This window comes from Pholcus phalangioides, unplaced genomic scaffold (genome assembly GCF_987345545.1).
Source record: "Pholcus phalangioides strain wild (caught in Gottingen) unplaced genomic scaffold, Ppha-v1.0 ptg000008l_1, whole genome shotgun sequence".
Classification (NCBI taxonomy): Eukaryota; Metazoa; Arthropoda; class Arachnida; order Araneae; family Pholcidae; genus Pholcus; species Pholcus phalangioides.
In genome coordinates this window covers 45,999,238-46,021,191 of record NW_028301601.1, presented here as the reverse complement: position 1 = coordinate 46,021,191, position 21,954 = coordinate 45,999,238, and the positions used below count along the sequence as shown (strand labels likewise).

The 21,954-nt window shown below is 41.7% G+C and overlaps 2 protein-coding genes across 2 annotated transcripts; both read left to right on the top strand.

The window, feature by feature from the left end:
- Nucleotides 1–491: 491 nt before the first annotated feature.
- On the top strand, nt 492–21,099 carry LOC149084397 (uncharacterized). The gene is made up of 3 exons (XM_089235309.1): nt 492–561; nt 15,820–16,121; nt 20,250–21,099. Exons 2-3 carry the CDS (start codon nt 15,823–15,825, stop codon nt 21,097–21,099), a joined length of 1,149 nt encoding a protein of 382 aa, XP_089091435.1. The 5' UTR covers nt 492–561; nt 15,820–15,822.
- Nucleotides 3,275–4,208, top strand: LOC149084398 (uncharacterized). The gene is made up of 2 exons (XM_089235479.1): nt 3,275–3,601; nt 3,728–4,208. The coding sequence occupies exons 1-2, from the start codon at nt 3,282–3,284 to the stop codon at nt 4,185–4,187; spliced, it is 780 nt and encodes a 259-aa protein (XP_089091605.1). The 5' UTR covers nt 3,275–3,281; the 3' UTR covers nt 4,188–4,208.
- Nucleotides 21,100–21,954: the final 855 nt, after the last annotated feature.

Here is a 21,954-nt window from a genome sequence, read left to right as displayed (position 1 = left end):
AATTTCCCATAATTAATTCTTATTGATAGACTCTCGAGTCATCAACATTTTGCTGGCTAAATGGCTTCAAGTGGCAAAAGCCACCACAGGGAAAAAGATCTCAATCGAACTATTTAATGAGTGAGAGTCCGTTCGTGTCATAAGGCAATATCATTGGACAAGAGGAAATCAATCTACACACAAGACCCCATAATGTCCTCGACCCCATAGTTATGGAGGAAATAAAATATTTACGATGCAGGCAGATCATGGACAGAAAATTCCAAAATAGAAAATGCGGAGGGAAAACTTCCTGTTCCTACTCTCTAAAAATGCACGTTTGTTGTTTATTTCCTCAAACACGGGAAAAACGGAATCGGATATAGTCCAGTGAATATTTCCTTTTCTCTCGCTTTCGAGGTGTTTATTTAAATGAAAGCCAGCTCTTGATCACGCGACTTCTTTTTGTGACGCTTCTTCGCACTCTCTTAAACACTCTCTTTCTACGTGTTGATCTTCACAACATCGTGTTTCCGTCCGAGAGAGGTTCGTGTGCGTAAGTCGAGGAGAAATAAGTCTGAGGTATGTAAGGAACGCTTATATCTCTGTTTTTGTTGTTGTATGTTATGGCAGAGTAAATAGCTGCCAACTTTGGAGAATGAGAATTCGGGAGGTTTTCGCGCCGATCCAAATTCTGTTCAGAAATAAATGAAAAAGGGATCATTTTTGAAACACGAGGGATTTTTCATTAGTAAAAGGGATTTTTAGGGATATTTTCCAGGTGCAAGCCATCGCCAATCATGGCCAACCAGTAAGTTAAAGTCCTTGGGTTAAATTACCTGTCGTTATTGCTCTCAAAAATCAAATCTCGCAAACCAAAAAAATCTCCTTCGGGCCCGAAATGCGACACATGGATAAAGTAGATACACGCGATTATGCCAATTTCGGATTTCGAAAGGACGGATTGACACTTACTGATTGGCTAATTTTGTGTTTTCTCCCAAAAAAATTAAATATTTTTTGTGATTTGACGAAATGGCGACAAAATTCACAAATTTATGAAGCAACAGTTAATCAACAAACAGTCAACAAACAGTTTTTTCCCGGGTAAATTCTTGGGGAATAATTTTTTTCCCAATAATGTAGGGATTTTTTACAGTCACGAGTGAAATTCGGGGGACATAAATTTTTTTTCGGGAGTCCGGGAGATAGAGTAGAAATTCGGGAGCCTCCCGGAAAAGCCGGATTTGGCACTATGGCAGTATGTTTTGAATCTTAATGCAATGGCGTGTCGAGTCCGGGGGGGGGGGCGTTTTGCTGCAAGTGCTTCAGCACCCACAGTATTTTGCACTGCCGGGTCTGAGCAAATTAAATGCAATGACAGACAGTATGGGCTATTCAATTTCAAAATGAACGCAAGAGATAATATTTCTCAGTGATTCATGTTAAAAATGATGTATTGAAATTAATAAAACGACAGGAAAAATCTTATATTTTTCCTTACTTGTCGCTAATTGTAAGAGAGAATATGGTGTAAATCAGGCATATCTCCAACCCATTGCTCGTGAACATGAAATCCTACGGCAGCGGGTTGCTTAAGTGATCTGGAAATGCGCTATGGGTCACTCAAGTATTTGTAAATGCGTGCTGTGGATTATTTGAGTGATGTGGATCTGCACCGCGAGGTATTAAAAAAATGTGGCCAACTTTTTTTTTATTTATTTTACAAAATAAGGTTTAAGGTCACGGGCAAGGCCGCAACAAGATGCTTGGTCAGATGCGCACACATTTTCGCCCCCTTAGTATTGCTGAAGGCGGCAGGGGGTAAAGGGTGAAACTTGTGCCCTCTCCGGTCCGGCACCTGGGGCACCAGCTCCGCCTGCTCCCCCTAGTCGGGGCCCTGGTCACGGGTCACATCAGATTACTCCGAGGGCCACAATTTGGTCGGCGGTTGAGCATGCATGATTCATATGATTATTTAGTTATAAATAATAATTAAACATATTGATAAATTAATAATTGCGTGCATATTTTTTTTTTCCTTTTGAAAATTCTGCATCAAAGTATTTGTCAGCTTGGACTGTCAGATTTCTCATACTATATGCAAAGGGTAAATTCAAATCCGTCATGGTGTGAATTCTTGAATGCAATGGGATAATTTTATTTATAACCATTACAGAGAGCGAGAGCATGAAAACGGGTGCATACATCGGGTGCTTCAGTACTATCTAAGTGCTTTAGTGATTATCATGTTGTTCGCGACAGGGTGGAGATGCTTTGCACAGTAAAAAGAAAATGGATGTCTCTTCTAGATATAGTCTTGATTTAAGTTAATTGTAATGCAAAGTTACAGTTAGGTTACAATCAATTCTTAGTATCTATAGGCGGATAGTATCAATTCTTAGTATCTTATCCAGGAGGTAAGCTCCAGAGCACTTAGCACTCCTGGGCAAGGATGTCTATGCGCTGAAATGCAGAGCCATCTTAACGCACAGCCCACCCTGGCACCACCCGGAATTCCCCACGATTATGAGGTTTGGTGAACAATAAAGAGCTGACCGTATGATTAATCTGGACAGAATATGGCCTATGTATTATTATGTATGCTGTGTACTAGAAACTATTACAATATTTTCTATTCAATATAACCAATATAAAAACTCGGCAGATGCTGTACTACTAGTCAGGAAGTCCGAACAACGCTGGAGCAACTAAAGCCGAGATTCTTAATCTATGGGTCGCGTCCCGCTTATAAGTCACTTATAAGTAACGAGTCGTTCAAAATCCACTAATTGCAAGGGCTTCAGAGATGGGTCGTACAAAACCACTTACTGAACTGTTATAAATTCACTTATTGCGGCCCTGGTTTCACTAATTTCGAAAAACAAACATGGGTTCCATAGATTGCGAAGCTTACCCTGTTGTTAATTTTGGGTCGCGGTTAAAAAAGGGGACGAAGAACCCCAGAACTAGGGGGGGGGGGAATGCATTGGAGCTCCAAGCTTAAGGTAGGGTGTCCAGTTGTAGAAAGATTGACCTTCTTGTCCCGGATCATATTCTGGCCCATGATACTGCCAAATTCTTAATTTACCCTGACCGAAATTTAATTGTTCTGAAGACATTCGAGTATTCATATAAGGTTCATAACAATATCGTTGTATATGTAACCAAAGAATAGTCATGTGTGTTTCATTTAGTGACACAGTCACTGCTCGTTTCTCTCGACCGCAGTTCGCCGATTCTCCACCATGCGACAAAAGAGTATTGCTCCCGTTATATGCTCCATCTTGATCTGGAACACGATGTGCATAAAAGTGATCGGCTACAGGCATGATTACAGTTACTACGAGCAAGAGGAAGACGACTATCGCGGCAGGGAAGTCGTGGACGAACACGGCCGGGAAGAGCATTGGCAGGAACCGCCTCAGAAGCACGTCAAGATCAAACTCCAACCTTTGCATATTCCAGCACCGATGCCACCGAAGGTATTCACCAAACACGTCCATCATTATTACCTGCCTTTACCCGAGGAAGACGACAAATTCATCCAACCGACCACCCCGAAACCTGAAGTCAAAGTTATCAAGAAACTCATACCGTTGCCATTGCCGATACCTGTCAAGTGAGTGTGGAAATTTAATTGTGGTTCCCAACCAGAAGTCCGAAGACGATTTAGCATTCAGTTGAAAACTCGTATGTTTGGGTACCCACTGTGTATTGAAAGCTGTTTTTTTTCTCGTCCAATCAGGGTAAAGCAGCCGGTTCCTGTCCCGATGCCGGTCATGATGAAGAACAAACAGAAGATGATGAAACCGATGGTGATGAAGATGCACGAGAAGACGAAGCGCATGAAGATGAAGATGAACGTCAAGAAATACAAGATGAAACACAACTGGAAGAAGCAGAAGCTCATGATGATGAAACCGGTGATGATGAAGCAGATGAAGATGCACATGATGATGATGAAGCACCACGACAAGCACGATCACGACCATCACCAAATGCCGATGATGCCAATGATGCCGATGAGTCCTCTGAGATCTCCTTTCCAGGGTGTCACTCGCAGGCCAAATAGGTTATCCTCGTTCAGGGATAACAGGAAAAGGACCCAAAGAAACAGGTTGAGACAGAGATACAACAGGTTGGCGAATCCACCGGGTTGGCCGCCGGAAGCCGAGGATTCTTGGGAACGGGATGGAAGGATTTGAAGTCAATACGCGTTACCTTTCGTGAAACCATCTCACCCGTCAATCGCAAACTTATAGAGAACCGCTAGATTTTGAATATGTATACCTTTTTACAGTGCTGTGTGTGTAGAATAGATGTGAAGACCATAGTAGCCAATAGCCTATCGAGGACATTGGGGGAATGCATGTTGTGATCAAAGTCGTCTCCTTGCAATCGTCTCCTTCATAGGGATCTAGTCACAAGTCTTCTCAAGATAGCCATCTAGATAATTACCGATAAGAAATCCAAGAAATTATCGATCATCTCTACTTTTATTGCCACGATAATTCCAAAGATAATTTCGATATAGCAGAATTTTCAAGCTAAAGAAATGCATGGAATATGTAGGACAAGTTACGGGCCCAAGATGGACCCTAAATTCGTGTAAGTTTTTTGGTGTGAACCGTTGTTGTCGAAACTTGTCGTGCTACGCATTCCACAATGAATGGAAAAATGAATGACAAAACCCCAGCTTAGTAAGATCGTTATGTCGACGGGGGTGGGGATATAGAGCCCCACTGGGCCAAATACGGCCTACCAACGCTTCGTATCCGGCCAGCTATATGTAGTGTAAATGTAGCTATATATTTTAATTTTCAATACATATTTAAAACTTCAAATGATGCTTACTACTGCCGGGGGGGGGGGGCGGAGATCTTTGACGATTTTAATGAATTCTGAATCATTATTATTTTTCGTTTCTTATTTCCAATTTCCATTTTGTTTCCTTTTCTGGCATTTGTTGCTTTTTGTTTGGAAGACGTTTTTCACAGAACCTGAAGAATTCTTGAGCCCAACGACTATTGTTGCCAGATTCGAAAACAGAGATGAGGACACACTCACTCGGAAACGACACTTTCATGTTTACAACAGATGGGAATCATTATGCAGAGGCATGTACAACCAAAATAAAATCACTTTCAATACAGAAACGTTTTTTACAGGGATCTTTCTGAAAGAGGGTATTTATCAAGGAATCTGGCGATGTGTGTGTGTGTGCTATTTCACTGATTTTGGGGATGTTTTGACCCGTGGGGCCCACCCGGGCACGGCTCGGGATCCACGAGTGCATAGAGGCACTTCATGGATGATGGGATGTGGTGCTATGGTTTTTAAAAATATGTAAATTGGTAAGGTTGGTATTCCCATGGCCTCTGTCATCAAGATGTGACTCAAAAGACTAGACCTCAACCCAGGCATCTTCAGCCCATTGCTCGCTAGCACCACGAATTAAAAATCCTTAAATTACCCAGAGTGCACGATGCTCTTGTCCGATTTCGTGCTCGCGAGTACTTGATCAACATTCCAATTAAACACCTTGTACAAATTGCATTCAAGGATTGAAATCATCCTGATTTCATGCATTCGTTTGTCAAACTTGTCGTATGGGTACAGGAAGACCTCTGCCTTAACCGCAGAATATTGTCTGGGTACGAAGACTATTTAGCGCGATTGTTGACCAACTTATCATTGCTTCTTTTTACCCGACTGACTGAGGTAGATCCATTTCCTCAGGGCGGACCGACTCTTTAACTTTTTAGCTTGATAACTCACGATAACACTGACTGCATTTTCTACATACATAGTTTAAATAAAATAATGTCTTCCTGAAAAGTATATTAAAATTAAGCTTAAAAAAATTATATAAGGATTCTTATTAATAACTTAATTTTTCTTTTTTTTAAATCAAGTATTTGTAAGGCGTTACAAAAACTCTAAAATGAGAACGCATGCTTGTACCGCCTTAATAACGACGTGTTCATTTCTTCACAACGGATGGCGATACTATACTTTTGACCTAGATTCACCGAATTCCGAAACTTTATCAGTGGTTCTCAAACTTTTTAGGCTGCGGAGTACTTTTTTGGCGAAAAGTTCAACGCGGAGATTACACGACCAACAATACAACACTTATACGACCTAAACGCACGGAATAAGGAATTTTGTAAGCAATACTTAGTACAAATGATCTTCTAACTCGGGGGGGGGGGGGGGATTGGCTTCACATGAACCGGAACCTATGGCCTAAGGCTATTTCATCCCCCCCATAACAAATTTTTTGAGGGGGTGGGAACCTTAATAATTTAATAATTAATGAATATACGCTGCAAAGCCCCCCCCCCCATAAAGGCCTGGAGTTCCACATACGAGAGACGACTGACAACTTTCTCACCCCCCCCCCCCAATTTTATTTAAAAACGAAATCACAGAACACCTTCAATAAAAATTTACAAGGCTCTCTCTCAATGGACCCAGTATGTCCTCTGCCTAGGAGTCAATGGGGCAACTTAGCTTATCTCATAACTTTCCTTCAACGTGTTTTTCGGTTGAATGAAATTACAGAAAAAAATTATTTATTAAAAAAGTAGTGTGATAATTTCACTCTATTTAAATGAAAATTGCGGAAACATTGAAATTTTTAGGCGTTTCTCAATCAACAAGAGGTCGGTAAGTAAAAATTTGTGCTACTTCTTCTATACTGGAAAAAAAAATTTTACTTCATAACTTTCTTCGATACGGAAATAATTACATCGAAATATTAACTAAATCTATTCATTTACACCGCTTTTTACGTGAAAAGCATCTAAATCTTACAAGTTAGGGGCCAGTTTATTCTAAAGAAATTCCACAGAGGAAATTATATTATTTTCTTTCTAGTACCATCAAAAACGATGAAATTCGTGCGATCGATTTTATTAAAAAACTTGAGATTATATCGGAATTTAGGTCTACAGATGTGACTAGTCTTCTGTAACAGCGAGAAAATATAACAACAAACAATAATAATAAAATGAATCTTTATTTGCATATGGGGCCAGACCCATGCAAGGATGGCGTACAATTAGAAAAATACGATTCATTAGTATGCTGATAACCACAGCACTAACACATAAAACATTCAATATAAAAAATTCACATCGCTGTTAAAGAATTGTAACAGTTTCCCAATTTGATGTTCGGATAAGTTCGATATCTTGAAAATGAAATTTTGTCTGGTGGGATTGCAGAAAATACACGATTTATGGGAGAGAAGTGCATTTCTTTGCAAATTAAATATAGACATTCATAGTCTACTTTAGGAGGATGATATTGTGTTATTGGCAAAAAAACGCAATGTCTCTTCCAAAAAAATCAATTTACATGCGATTTTCTTCATGAAACTCAATTTACGTGCGGACCTAAACAAAACTAAAATAATGATTTTCGCATTATAATAATACTAATACTGAATAAAATAAAAGTGAAGCAAACGGTTGTAATTCCTCACTAGGATAAAATTCTTTTACCTGAGAATGTTTACTGAGATGTGCGCGTTCAGTAAATTTCTGCAGCAATGATGAGAAAGTCAGGTTTCCGTTAATTTCGTTCTGAACTATGGCGATGCCAGGCTGTGTACAATGCTCCCAGAACTTGATATTTTGGGGGAATCTATAGGGACCTTCATGGCAAGTATGGTTTCCAAGTGCACCAATAGTGGTAAATGGAATGGTTGACACTCTGAACAGCTTCTCAGCTGAACAGTTTCGAAATTCTTATAGAGAGTGGTTTAAAAAATTGTGTGAGTGAAAGTGTGTGCCAGAGGTGATTTCACCATAGCAATCAGCATTGCGTGCTTCAGTATTCAGCATTAGTTGTTGGTGAGCAGACAATTGTATCCCTAAAATTTTAGTTGGGGTTTTGTTCCTCCAGAGCAGTTCTTCGGACTGTCTCGGAAACCTAAAAAAAAGGACAAAAATGTGGATTTTTTTAGAGGACGCTCTGGCAGTGCCGTCTTAACGCATGGGCCCACCCGGGCGCCTCAAGAGAAGAGGAGCCTCACAAAAATGAGATGGGGTTGAAATTTTCTAGGATTTAGCAGGTAGGGCCTCCGAAAAACGACTTGGCCCGGGGGCCCTATCATGCTCTTAAGATGGCCGAGCGCCGGAAATAAACCTATAGCCAGAAATTTCGTTCGGAGGAGGACCACTTGCATTTCGAAGTGGTGGTGGGAACCAAAGTTGTCGAACGTCATCTTTTCCCCCTTTTTTTCAGTCATTTTCTCACATTTTGGGGTGTCCCCCCAGTTCCCCCTCTCGCTATGGCCTTGAGGACGCTTGACATAACATCAGAAAGGAAGACGTTTCGTAACCCTAAATTGAAGAGTAAATTTGCCAAATGGAAGAGCAAAATCACTTGGGTGGTTCTGCCATGTATCTCATGAAATATGTGATGATACCATGGGCGGAGATACGGGGGCATGGGGGGCATTCCCAGTTCGTCCAAAAAAAGAAATTAAATTAAGCATGCTGTGTGAAATTTGTTTCCGAAATTCTGAAGAAAAGAAACATAATGCAAAATGAAAAAAACCAGTGATAACCTCGAAATCAGTAGAGTGATTGCTGCTGCCATCTATGTGACAAATCTTCAACAATAACACGATCACTTCAGTATATTGTTACCAACCGTTCTCCTTTTTGATGTCATTTCAGGCGTCCTCTTACGTTACGGGAAATTTACCCTTTTGCCCTCCTTTTCAAGTTTCCGGAAATATTTTTCTTTTTTTTCTGGGGAAATTTTTTCCCTGATTCTGTGTATTTAAACATATACTTCTTCATTGATATGAATGTTTTTGTTTTTTTCCCCACACGCATTCACCAGCAGAAGTCAAAATTCCCAATTTTTTTCTGTTTGTTTTTTTAGAAGTTCTGAAAAAAACTACTGTATTGTTGAGAAAAATTAATGTTGTTGCCGGTTTCATTATTTGGAATAGTGGCGCCATCTATTGTAAACATTAGTATGAGTGACGTCATTAAGGGGTACGCGCGTAGACGTCCTTCTTTCTCAGTTTTCGAATATGTTACACCTACTTGAGTATAATTAGGGTTAGCTAGGCTGACCATATTTCCTTGACAGTAATACGGGACATTGGGATTCCAAATACGGGAAAATACGGGACATCGCCAATTATCGCCAAAAATGACACCAAAACCGAACAAAGTCGCCAAATATTGTTAAAATAACGGAGAAATCACAATGGCGGGAAATGCAGCATTACTGCTAATTGCAGTGGATGAATTCCCCGAAAAAAAATTTTCACTAAGACAAATATGGGAGATTCATATACTCATTTATAGTTGTAGTTATCATAATATAATTTATAAGTTGAAAATAATTTCAATCTTTGACTTCAATAAAGAATAAAAATTCAAGTAGGCTTCATGCAAAATACGGGAAAAACCGGGACACTTTTGCTAAAAAGTCTGGAAAGCCAAAAAAACAGAAAATACCGGGACAGTCCCGGGAAATACGGGACATATGGTCACCCTAGGGTTAGCAGACCCGCACACAACCTGTCACTTATCCTAATTTTCCCAACAGATGGCGCCACTGTTCTGACCAATCAAACTGGCCGCAACAATAATTTTTTTCAACTGGTAAAAAAAAGAACAGAAACAAAAAAGAATTCTAGAAACTTTGACGGCTTCTGGTGAATGCGTGTGGAAAAAAACCACAAAAACACTCATATATATATATATACTAGGGGGGCTCTGCCCCCCTGCCGCCTTTGGCGGCCAACCCCCCCCCCCCCCACTTCTCTCCCGGACATATCTTGTTTATTTCGTCCCACTTCATCAGCGTGCTATGGAAAAGGGGAAAGGGACGTGTGAAAGCACCAGCCTACTGAAGAAGCGAATTTTAATGAAAATAATAATAAAGCAACAAAAAACAAATGAGATTCATCAAGTATCCCCAGAAAACTTCCCCATGGGGGTCCCCAGATTCAATTCGCTGAATTTCAGTGGGGCCCCACACTGGATATATCTTGGGCTACCGATGTGTTGCAAATTTTACAATGTTAAACCACAAAAATCAATGAGATACATTCAGGGGCACCGAATTACAACCTGCCAACATTTCCATGAAGCCCTGACCTGCAAGCTTGTCGGACACCCCCCTGTGAGAATTTTTCATTTTTATCAATTTTACAACGAATAAAATCCAGGGCCCCACATCCAGTAGCGGGGACACAATACGCAGATTTTTAGTGGGGCCCCAGACTGGCTATATCTCGGGTTTCGGCTGTGGCAAATTCTACAACAGAAAAGAATGAGATTCATCCAGGGCCCCCAAAATCAAACCTGTAAACATGGGGCCCCCCGACTTGGAAGCTTGTCGGTCATCCCCCGGTGCGAGTGCCATGAAAAATTTTCATTTGTATTCGTTTTACCAACGAATAAAATCCAGGGCCCCAAAATGAAACCTGTAAACATGGGGCCCCCGACTTGGAAGCTTGTCGGTCATCCCCCGGTGCGAGTGCCATGAAAAATTTTCATTTGTATTCGTTTTACGAACGAATAAAATCCAGGGCCCCCAAAAAATTACCCGGGACACCAATTCGCATACTTTTGGTGGGGCCCCAGACTGGCTTTATCTCGGGCTTCCGCTGTTGCAAATTCTACAACAGAAAAGAATGAGATTCATCCAGGGCCCCCAAAATCAAACCTGTAAACATGGGGCCCCCCGACTTGGAAGCTTGTCGGTCATCCCCCGGTGCGAGTGCTATGAAAAATTTTCATTTGTATTCGTTTTACCAACAAATAAAATCCAGGGCACCCAAAATGAAACCTGTAAACATGGGGCCCCCGACTTGGAAGCTTGTCGGTCATCCCCCGGAGCGAGTGCCATGAAAAATTTTCATTTGTATTCGTTTTACCAACGAATAAAATCCAGGACCCCCAACCAATTACCCGGGACACCAATTCGCTTACTTTTGGTGGGGCCCCAGACTGGATATATCTTTTGCTTCCGCTATCGAAATTTTTCAACGTTAAAGCGGCAAGAAAACAATGAGATCCATCAAGGGCCCCTGGAAATGAAAACTTTTTACTTATACGTGAAATCTTCCCCGGGTACCCCGACCCTGTGTTGGGAGCACTGCTGTTGTGTGTGTATATTATACATATATATACCTCTCGGCATGGACCTCCCCCCCCCCCCCCCCACAAAGGAAGGGCTGACAGGGGCCACAACGATTCTTATCACTTTTTGATTTTTCACACTATAAATTAATCACGGAGGGGCCCCTGAAAAGCTGGTTTGGGGGCTCGAAATCTAAATTCCCGCCTAAGGGCTCTGCTGTAGGATGTAGGAGCCTCTTGGTACATGCACATAACATGGTCCCGATGGGTCAAATGGGTCCCGATATGTGAATATCGACCCAATATCGATATATGATATCATATCGATATATGAATGTGAATATCGATATATGAATCGAACCCACTTCCGTAACAGACTTCCGTCACTCGGTTGCTTAGCAACAGGCCCTTTTCGAGTTTGTTTGTGATTTTATATTATAGAATAGATAAATGAAGAAATATATGTTTCAAAGCAGGGGGAAAAATAGTTGTCCTCCTTTATGATGTCATTTCAAGCGTCCTCCTACGCTTCGGAAAATTCGCCTTTTCGTCCTCCTTTTCAAGTTCCTGGAATTAATTTTCATTTCTTTTCGGGGAAATATTTTTTTTTCTCCACTTTAAAACACATATTTCTTCATTGATATCAGTGTTTTTGTGTTTCTCTTCCCACACGCAGGCACCAATAGCCATCGAAAATTTCTAGATTTTTTTTTTTTTTTGTTTGGAGAAAATTTGTTGTTGTGGTTTTTATTGGTCGGAATAGTGGCGCCATCTATTGGGGAACTTGGGATACGTAACGTCACTGAGGGTGCGTGCGCAGACGTCCTCCTTTCTCAGTCTTCTTGTCTCGTATATATAACCCTAAGTATAAATAATAGTAACAAATTTTAAAAAGGACTCATTTCCAAAAATAAAAATTTTTCATACAACTGATGATCCCCCCCCCCCTTGTCAGAAAAATTTCGTCATCAGCTCTGCCCCTCTGAATCCAACTCATATTTTCATAAAGGGTGATTGATGACGTAAGCATTATCCAAACCCCCCCCCCCCCTTGTCATCAAAAGTCAGCAAATCGGAAACCCCCCCCCCCCCCAATCGATGATGACGTAATACTTGAACGCCCCCAAACAGGCGTACAGTTTTCTGTCTCGTGAAAAACTTAGGTTTTTCTGAGATGAGCTCTTTTTCCGAAATTTTCAATGGAATTGTATTGATCATATTGTGTGTGGTAATCATGTGTGTCAGATGGCTACGGGGTTAGTAAGGAAAAGACTACGGGATGAAATTGCACAAGTTCACTTACACAAAACATTCAAGCACATGAATGTTTATGAAACTGTGTAACCAGCGGTGTATTGGGCTATAGCCCAGAACGGAAATTTCAGAGGGGCGGCAAATTTGAGGAATGAGTAGCCAATTGAATTGGTAGAATGGGAAAGGGCGGCAGAATAATTAATAAAGGCTCCATAAATTCGCATCTGCCTAGCGAAGGACTAGGTCAGTGAGTGACATAGAGAGTTTGCTAGCACGAGAGTGAGCAAAAGAGTGACTTAGAACTTGAGCAAGCGTGTGAATGACCAAACGACTGACCTACATAGCGAAAGTGACCTAGAGCCTCGAAGTTGGGAACCATTGATCTGACTTATACTAGTTTTCTTTGAATATTCGTTCCTCAAATTTGGAGTTTTGGGCTGTAGACCGAAAGACACAACAGGTTCTGTCACACAAGGTGATTGATCATATTGTCCCACGGGGAAGTAAATGTATATAGCTATATACCGCTTAGCCGCTCCCCCCACCCCTTGTAAATACGCCTGTTTCGCAGCCACTCTTTTGGTTATAAACATGCTGCTTGCACACTTTCTTGGACATTATTTTGGTCGCTAAGTAACCTCTGTCAGACCAGACACGACACGAGCTCTGTTCCTTCCGGGATGTAAGCCTTTTACCCGTTTGGGTTGGATCGTGCTGGGGGAAGCCGGGGGTGCCGGGCTGGGGCACCTGCCGGGGAACTACCTGAAGGCGACTCTCTGTCTAAGGTCCTAGCTGCAAGTGCGAAGCCTGGTCTTGTCTGGGTTGTCTCTCTTTAAGGCAGCGACAGCACTTCCCCTACCCCAGGCAACCAGCCCCGGGGACGGACCCACAAACCCGAGCGACGACTAAGAGGGCCCCCACCCAGACTCTCGAGATCCAATCCCAAAAATCCCCTGGGTGATTTTATTTATCTTGAGAATATTTACAACATGTCACTTATGATGTGTTGCTTCGTGGCCGCCAACGCGACATGTGTCTCCACGGGGTGCGGATTCCATATTTACACAGTATTCCGCCACGGGGACAGATTCCCGTATCGGGGAACGGTTGATGTTTTCCATCTGCGTTATTTTTGCAGTCTTTCCTCAGTATGAGAAGTCTCTGTGGCCAGCCCACAGCCCAGGTGTCGGCTAGGTGGTTCTGGTGAGCCCGTCGATCTGTGTGGCCAGCCCAGGTGTTGACTAGGTGGCTCTGGTGAGCCCGTCGATCTGTGTGGCCAGCCCAGGTGCTGGGCCAATTCTTCGCAGTCGCTAAGTAACCTGGTACTTTGGTACTTCGCTTACTCTCTAGGTCATTCTTTAGGTCATTCACATTCTTGCACACTGTTTTCGTCACTCACACGCTCTAAAAAGCTCGTTTTGTCACTCCCTCACTGTTATAGGTCTATGGTCTAAAGCTAATCCGGTCCATGGGCTCAAGGCTCCCCCCCCCCTCAATATTTGCCACTATCTCCATAGTACCTATACAGGCTCTCCAAAATTGTTTGCGTGACAGATATCTCAACTATGGCAAGTTTCCATTGCCTCAAAAGTTTACATTTTTAGGAACCGTACACTAATATGTGAATGAACTCAACATTTCAATTTTTTACTCACAGTAAACAGCAATTAAATTTTTTGAAAATTATTTTAACAATTACAGAACCTTTTTATAGTTTTGAATTTAATTTACGTTTCGCAATTAGTGAATCACATGGCAACAAAATGCTGAAAAATTCAAAATCAAATATCTCCGTTATCATTGCATTTAAAAACATTTTTTTTTTGTAAATGACTTCTCAGAGCCGCATTTACATTTTTCATTGCTTGAAATTTTTAGCAAACGGTGTCTACATAACAATTTAATTCTTATATTTAAATGTAAGCAACCCGTTTTAAGTCATTTTGAGTAACCGCACGTCATTTGGAAACTTTTTGCAACCGTAAATATGTTTCTAAAGTCAACGGTTGCCAAAATATCCGCTGAGCAAACAATTTGGGACAGTCTACAGAAATATATAGTTTGAGCCCCCGGCCCCCACTAATATTCTTGAGCCCTCAAAATATTTCTAATAACTTTACGCCTATGCTCGCTGATTTAGTCCTTTTTAAGTCCGTGGTTCTCAACCTTTAGAAGTCCGCGGCCCGGTTGATTTTTTTTGTGAGTAGAAGGCCCTTTCATACAATGAGCGTAATTCCTCATTACGATTAATGAGGAACAAAAGGAAAGGAAAATAAAACGGGGATCACTCACAGCCCGGTTTGACTAATGGCAGAGTCCGGCCGTTGAGCAACACTGCTCTAGATCGTTCTTTTGGTCAAACATCGACCTAGTCACTCGCTCTCTATGCAAAGGCGAATTCATAGTTCTACCGCCTGTGGACTATGCAAATTTCACCTCCACCGGACTAATTTTCTTGAACATTCATTCTTCAAAATTTTTTCCATTTCTTACTTATGAAGGACCACAACTAGATTCAGCTTGGGCAAGCCCGCATTTTGTCAGCCCCGTGTTATTTTGAAAAAGCTGTTAAAGGGTCAAGAAAATAAGGTGCTCCAGCACTAGGGTCCAAATCTACCCCCCCCCCAGTTGTGGTCCTGGAATTATGGATCCTCACTTCAGCTGTCCATATATTTGGCTATAAAAATCCACATATAGTAAAACCTGTCACTTTGGACACCTCTGTATCCTGGAGCTCCCAACATTGAGCGGTTTTGACTGGAACCGACTATAATCCTATGGAATACCCACAATACTGTACCTCCTCTATATCAGGGGTGCATAACCTTTTCAGTCTGTGGGCCAAATAGAACTAAAGAATTTGTCAAAGGCAAGTTAAATTACCTTTCGATAACTTTTTTGGCTACACTTGGCATCTTTACTTGCCTTTTACAAGTATTTTAGTTTAAATTAGCAACTTCAATTGCCTATAACAATTTTTTTTATCTGAAATTGGGACTTTTGCTTGCCTTTTACAACTTTTTTAGCTTAAATTGACAACCTTATTTTGACAATTGTTTTGGTTTTAATTGGCAATTTTACTTGTCTGTGACAATTTTTTGGCTGCAATTGGCAGCCTTTGAGAGTTGTTGGCTGTAATCGGCAACTTTACTTGTCTTTGACAACTTTTTTTGTTTTTTTTTTGCTATGAATGACGATATCCCGTATTGATCCTGATTTCCTGTTTCTTGGTGAAGGAAATGTAGTCAGCCTAGGCATTTATCGTGTTGCAAGTATTGGTACATTTTTACCGAAACACACACCTTCCGCGGGCTAGATGGAACCTATTGGCGGGCCGGAGGTGGGGTACACCCCTGCTCTTTATCTTAGACACGTCTGTAACTTCGAAAGTTTTTAATGGAACTCTAGGTGGCCAACTTAGACAGGTTTGACAGTACTTTATCATTTTTTTTTCTTTCAGATCATGTTGATATCAACAAAGAATGGTGGCAAATGGAAGAAACCTCACACATCAACCAAAAGTTCACAAGCCCGCCCGATCGTAATGTTGCTGATGGTGATCCTCAGCAACTTGTCGATGACCGGTTGCGGTTGGCACAAAAAGATGATGATGATGAAGTGGATGATGGACCAAGAGAAAGAAACCAAAGGGCTGACGTTTAGTCTGAAGGCTCTACCGATTCCCATCCCCGTACCGTTGCCGATGATGTCCAAGGGGTGGGAGCCTGCATCTCCACCCATGATGATGATGTCGAAGGGCATGTAAGTACATGTGTAAAAATACAGGGTGGACACGATATAACTTCGCCGATATACTAACAAAACCAACGAATGTGAATTCGAGATATACTGTAGGTGCTTACCTACACTTGAGAAAGAGAAGGGAAAACCCCAGCTCTCTCGCAGTTATTGGTCAGGCCAACAAAATTTCGAAAAACTCAAATGGCAACATTCACTTTTATGCATTACTAAATGATGCGGTGCAGTGGAAAAACCATGAATATAGCGTGCGAACGGTACCTGTATTACACCATAAACGCTAGCGCTAGACTAAGCCCGTAGCCAGAAATTTCGACCACTTTCATTTCGGGGGGGAGGGGGGGGCGAAGCGATAGAACAATAGATTTGGACATCTTTTTCCTTTTTCTCGATCATTTTCTCACATTATTCTCTAGAGATAGAAGGCCTCTGTACTGTTTGCCATAAACGTCATTCAGACTACCTAGCAAGTTTGCCACATTTTGAAACACAGAGCATCCTATTTCGTTTCTTCTTATTTTGGTGTAGAATCTTCCTGATTGGCTCACAAATACCGCGTAGTGATTGGATGTGGGGCATAGAAATCGCCAATTCTGAACCCTATCATTTCTTTTCCTCACAACGAATATTCTGAGGGAAAATGGACTGCTTTCTGACGTCACAAGCTGAGTGCGGAGGCCTTCTATCCCTAGGAGGTTCTGACTTATCCCGTTGTTGAGATCTCTTCCAGACCAGCTTCGAATTCCGCTTGGCTATGTGGCGACAGTGTCCACCACTGGATGGCGTTTTCCGCGTGATAGGGAAAAGAGCACGCCTGCGCGATGGTGGAACTTGACTTGGGGGTTTTTTTACCGCTCAAACGAGACAGTTACGCGGTCCAATCGTTTCTTGTAGGTTCTGTAAATTTAATTGTATAATAAATGTTAATTATATCTTTGAATTGTAGAAGGAAGTGTTTGCCATCAACCACCTCATTCCTTCTACAGCTACTATAGCAATATACCGGCCATCAGTGAGGTTGGTCGACCTGGCACCGGTCTCCGAACAACTGTTTACTGGCTTGGAATTGTTTCCCCCGATCGGTATACTACTTGGCTACCGATCGACCTCCACAACTGCGACCCCAAACTATTTTTGCGGCATCACTTTATAATACACTGTGCGGTGAAGGCTCTACATGAAAGGACTACTGCTACTAATTTTCTACTAAAACTGCACATGCATCACGTCTATGTGCCTCTAATTTCTAATGATTGGGTACACGTCGGAATGTGCGTATATGTTATGCGAATCCAGCGTGAAGTTTTATTCTGTGGAATGCCTGTAAGCTGCTGCCATCTGTCTCCCAAATTCAGAAGCAGACGAATTGGCTGACCATTTTTTGCTTGTGTCATGCGTGGATTTTTCTAATGTTGTATAGGCCTAGTATTGTTCTCTGTACAGAGACTTTGTTTTTTTTACCCTAATCGTGCTCCCATCACCCAGGGATGATTAAAATTTTGTCTTTTGAGATGAAATTCTTTAAAAATGGAGTACGCATATATATATATGTTACTGTAGGACCAGACATGGTTCACGCTCTGTCTCAAGAGGGATGTAAGCGCTTTACCCCGAGGGCCTGGACCGCGCTGGGGAGATATATATATGTTACTGCCAAAGCCAGAAGTGCGGATAATTCGCGACAGGGCCAGCCACTTCGCGAATTGACCGAGAGTGTTTTTCAAAGTCCGAATTGCAGAAATGATTCGGACTGTGGCCGGAGATCCCTCCACGAAAAATACCCCAAGTTGAAGTTGATCCCGAATATCTTTTTTTATCGGAAATTGGCTAGGGATCACCAGGCGGATATTGGCCGGGTAAATATTTAACGAAATTTGCCAATTCGTGAAGTGGCCGGCCCCGTCGCAAATTGGCCAATTTCGTTCTTTGGCAGTAACATATATACAGAGTGATTCAAAACTCATCGTACAAGCTTTTAGGGGGAGAATTCAATGACAAATTCAAGAATTTGTCAGGTAGGGCCTCAGAAAAATCACTTGGCCCGGGGGACTATGGCGGGGGCTTAAGACGTCACTGGCTGAACGTCCACGATAGCATAACGTCCTGTCATGCTGATTGAATTGTTAATTTTCCAATTGCTAATTTAATCTAATCTAAAATCATCTATACTTGTGTGAATTGTCATAGATTATTTCATAGTCATAAATATCACTGCAGCGACTGCTACTACGTAACCGTACATGCACCTCGTATACAGTCCTCTGCAGAATTTTTAATGAATTGGTACACGCCGGAATGTGTGTTCTGAGTGCATGCATTTCCCTACAGTATATATGTTCCCTTCCAGAATTGTTCTTGTTTCGTGTTCTTGTGCCGGTGTTGCCAAATATTTTCCATATTATGAAGTAAAGATGGTAAATACTTGAATTTGCAGGTTATGTCGGTATTGTGTTGTAGGCCTGCCTGCTCTCAGCGGAGAGACTTTTTATAAATGGGAGACCGGCTTGCATTCACTCCTCGAAATTATAAAGCCGCTGAATACCAACTTCACGATTGTGCGTCAACGGGGACTCTCACGATTAGAGTCCGGAATGATGCCCACAAAACCGCACAGCGCAGACATGAATGAACTGTTCGCCCGAGTACCAGTACCAGATGTTTGTGTTCCACTAACCGTCCATTCCAGACGGGCAAGATGGAGATGGTGTCGTTTTGTTATATAAGCCGTTGCGTGCTTAACTTTTGGAAGCCAGTGTATCTATATCTCGAATTTCATTCGCATTCGTTGATTTTTGAGGCCGCTAGGGGTCCATATATCGATAAATTTATTTTATGACCACTCGTATTACAATAAGCTTATTGTAATAACAATAAGCTTATTGTAATAAGGCAGAGCATTGGTGTCCATCGATTCTATCGTGTTAAAGGCTAAGAACATAGTGGGAGCGGCAAGCAAAGCGACGAATGAGAGGGAAGAGAAGCGAGATGAGAATATAGCTGCGAGCAAGGAACATAGCACACAAAATGGGGGCGTTTAATATAGCAGAGAGTATCGAATAGAAACTCGCGATCAGCTTGGTTTTTTTAATTAAAGAATGCTTAACAATTTCATAATTATAAAAACCATTGCTCAGGCAACAGTTTAGAAGTAATAGTGTTGTGTGAATATCACTATTTTTAAATATAAACTACGGAAATATTCCTCATATTTTGGTCGCTTTCCTCCTTACATCTCTTCCCGCGGTACTTGAGTGCAATCACTTCTCGAAAGATCAATACCTTCTACTAAATTGATGAGTAAAAAATTCAGAAAAATATCAAGTTTATCAAAGCCCTCCTACCGTTTAAATTTGTGTTATTAGCATAGGCGGGAGGGTAGAAGTGGAAAATCTCCCCCCCCCCCTTCCCGAGTAGCTTTATTTGTATAAATATTTGTTGGTTTCATTTTTTTTTTTACACAAGAAACGTAATTATTGACACCCCAAAATCCAGCATAAAAAAACATTCGGTACGCTTCCCAGTATGGAAATATTGACGGTACACAGAAAATAAACGAACAAACAAATGAAACTTGCCAATTTTTCCACAGAAACATACGTGAATTCAGACTAATTCAAATACATTTTCCCACACACGGTGCATGATAAATTAGCTTAAAACTCAAAATGTAAATATTATAAACTCAAAATATAAATAATTTTCGGTTTGGTTAATCACGTGCACACGAAAAACGTTTGACGGGAAATATATGAAAATTATATTCGGTACTTGCTGTTTTCATTTGATCGTCCACACCTTTTTGAAGTACGTCGAGAACTTAACATCAACGATTCTGGTGACATTTTTGACTTCACTACCGCTTTTTAACCACGAAAACAAGACCTTTGACGGACGTCTTGAAGCTACACACAAGCGAGCGGAGCGGCGAAAACAAAATATCTTGAATGCGCTGCTATTATCGCTTGTGGCGGAATTCCCGCTCTGCGGCGGTGCGCGCCGCTATACGCAGCAGGCTCATTGGGATCAGTGTGTTTGATTTCGCTCTGCTCTGATCTCTTCTCTCATCGTTGCTTTGCTCTCCGTCCTACTATGTGTTCAGCCTTATGAATATTATGTCTCTTCCTCTATCAGGCCATGGAAACCGAAACTGAAGAAGATGAACAAGAAGATAAAGATGATGGAGAAGAGGATGAAGAAGATGCAGAAAGCTCTGAAGAAGAAAGGCTGTCCCATGATGACGCCGATGTGCATGCCACCTCCGATGATGATGATGCCGCCACCAATGATGATGCAGCCACCAATGATGATGATGCCCATGCCGATGATGCCGATGCAACCAACTCCAGAACCACCGATATTCCGGCGTTCCGCGACAGTCATCCAACCGCTGTTGGTGCTGCCGCCATCCATTGTGATAAACCGCAGGAAAACTCGAGATTTGCAGAGCTCCAGGGACGTCCTAAAGTCAAAAATCTCATCGATGATCACGAAACTGAAAATCGCAGATCTGCTCAAGCCTAGACCACATGGACCGGATTCCAAAACACATGATTCATCGTCTGCAACAGCTGACATTCAGCAAAAATCACCTCTCAAAGTAAAATCGGAGCCACCACCAAAAGTAACTTTTGGCCCACACAACCACCACAACCACCATCACATTCAGAAGAGATGGGCGAAGAAGAAGAGCAGTGCCTCTATGATGATGCCAATGAACATGATGATGTCGAATGGCATGATGTGCTGTCCTAACATGATGAGCATGCACTGTTGCCAGACCATGAATCAAGCGTGGCAAGACGACGACGAGGAGGACTGGGACGAAGAGGAGGAAGACTGGGACGACGAAGAAGAAGAGCAATCGGGTTGGGACACTCGGCAACACGAGGTATATGTCCCAATGCCCGGCGATGTTCGTACGAAGGAAGGCCAGAATGGTCAAAGGTGGCCAAAAACCTATCATAAAGGTGATACTGATTGACATATTTGACCGAATCATTCGATCACGCGAGACTGATTCCTTGTTCAATCTGGCATTGAAAATGCCTTGAAGATTCGAATCTTTAAAGAAATGTCTGTATCCGCCATATAACATAGAAATGCATCTGAGGAATAATTTAATTGTTGAGAAGTTCGCCATTTCCATCTCCGACCACGAAACAGCTTAATATCGCATTGCCCTCTTATTTCTCGAGCATGTGCTTCAAATGCCTTAGATCAGGGATCTTCGGAGATTTATAAGCTGGCCGCGTGCGACCCTCAAAGCTTCATACCGTGGCCCGTCGACGGAAAGGCTTACACAGTTATAGAACTTGAAGAAATGCTGGGAAAGTTGACCCCTCCCCCTCCCTGCCTCCCTCAAAGTTATGTCCCCTGCATAGGTAACAGGGCGTATGGCATTTTACTGGCGAACCGTCCCAAAGGCATACTTCCAATTAGAAAAAGTGTCCAAATAACGTGTAGTACTCAGATATGTCATTCACGTTGCTTGGGGGTTGTATAGTTATTAAAATTAAAAAAAAATTAACTTTTTATACGGGCTCTGTACTCAAAAACCCAACTAGAAAGTTGTTGCCCGGTCTCCCCTGATGCCAACAAACAAAATTCCATGTTTCTAGGTGATTCATTGAAGTATTTGAATTCGAAATACAGAGGAAACTTGGGGGGAAAACGCATTAAATACGGATACTTCGTTTTACCCGCATTTAATGTTAAAATTTTAATCCTAAATTTTTCTGTAAAAAGTTGTTAGAAAGTACTTACGGCACTCCTTAGACTTTTTCATTTCTATAAATGCTAATTTCATACAAAAATTTGTTTGAAAATTTAAAAAAAA

Bases quoted from the DNA above. Each gene is read 5' to 3' on its own strand.
- LOC149084397 (XM_089235309.1), top strand. From the start codon at position 15,823: ATGTTGATATCAACAAAGAATGGTGGCAAATGGAAGAAACCTCACACA. The intron at 16,122-20,249 runs GTAAGTACATGT...TTCCTCTATCAG, and splicing joins ATGATGATGTCGAAGGGCAT to GCCATGGAAACCGAAACTGA.
- LOC149084398 (XM_089235479.1), top strand. From the start codon at position 3,282: ATGTGCATAAAAGTGATCGGCTACAGGCATGATTACAGTTACTACGAG. The intron at 3,602-3,727 runs GTGAGTGTGGAA...TCGTCCAATCAG, and splicing joins CCATTGCCGATACCTGTCAA to GGTAAAGCAGCCGGTTCCTG.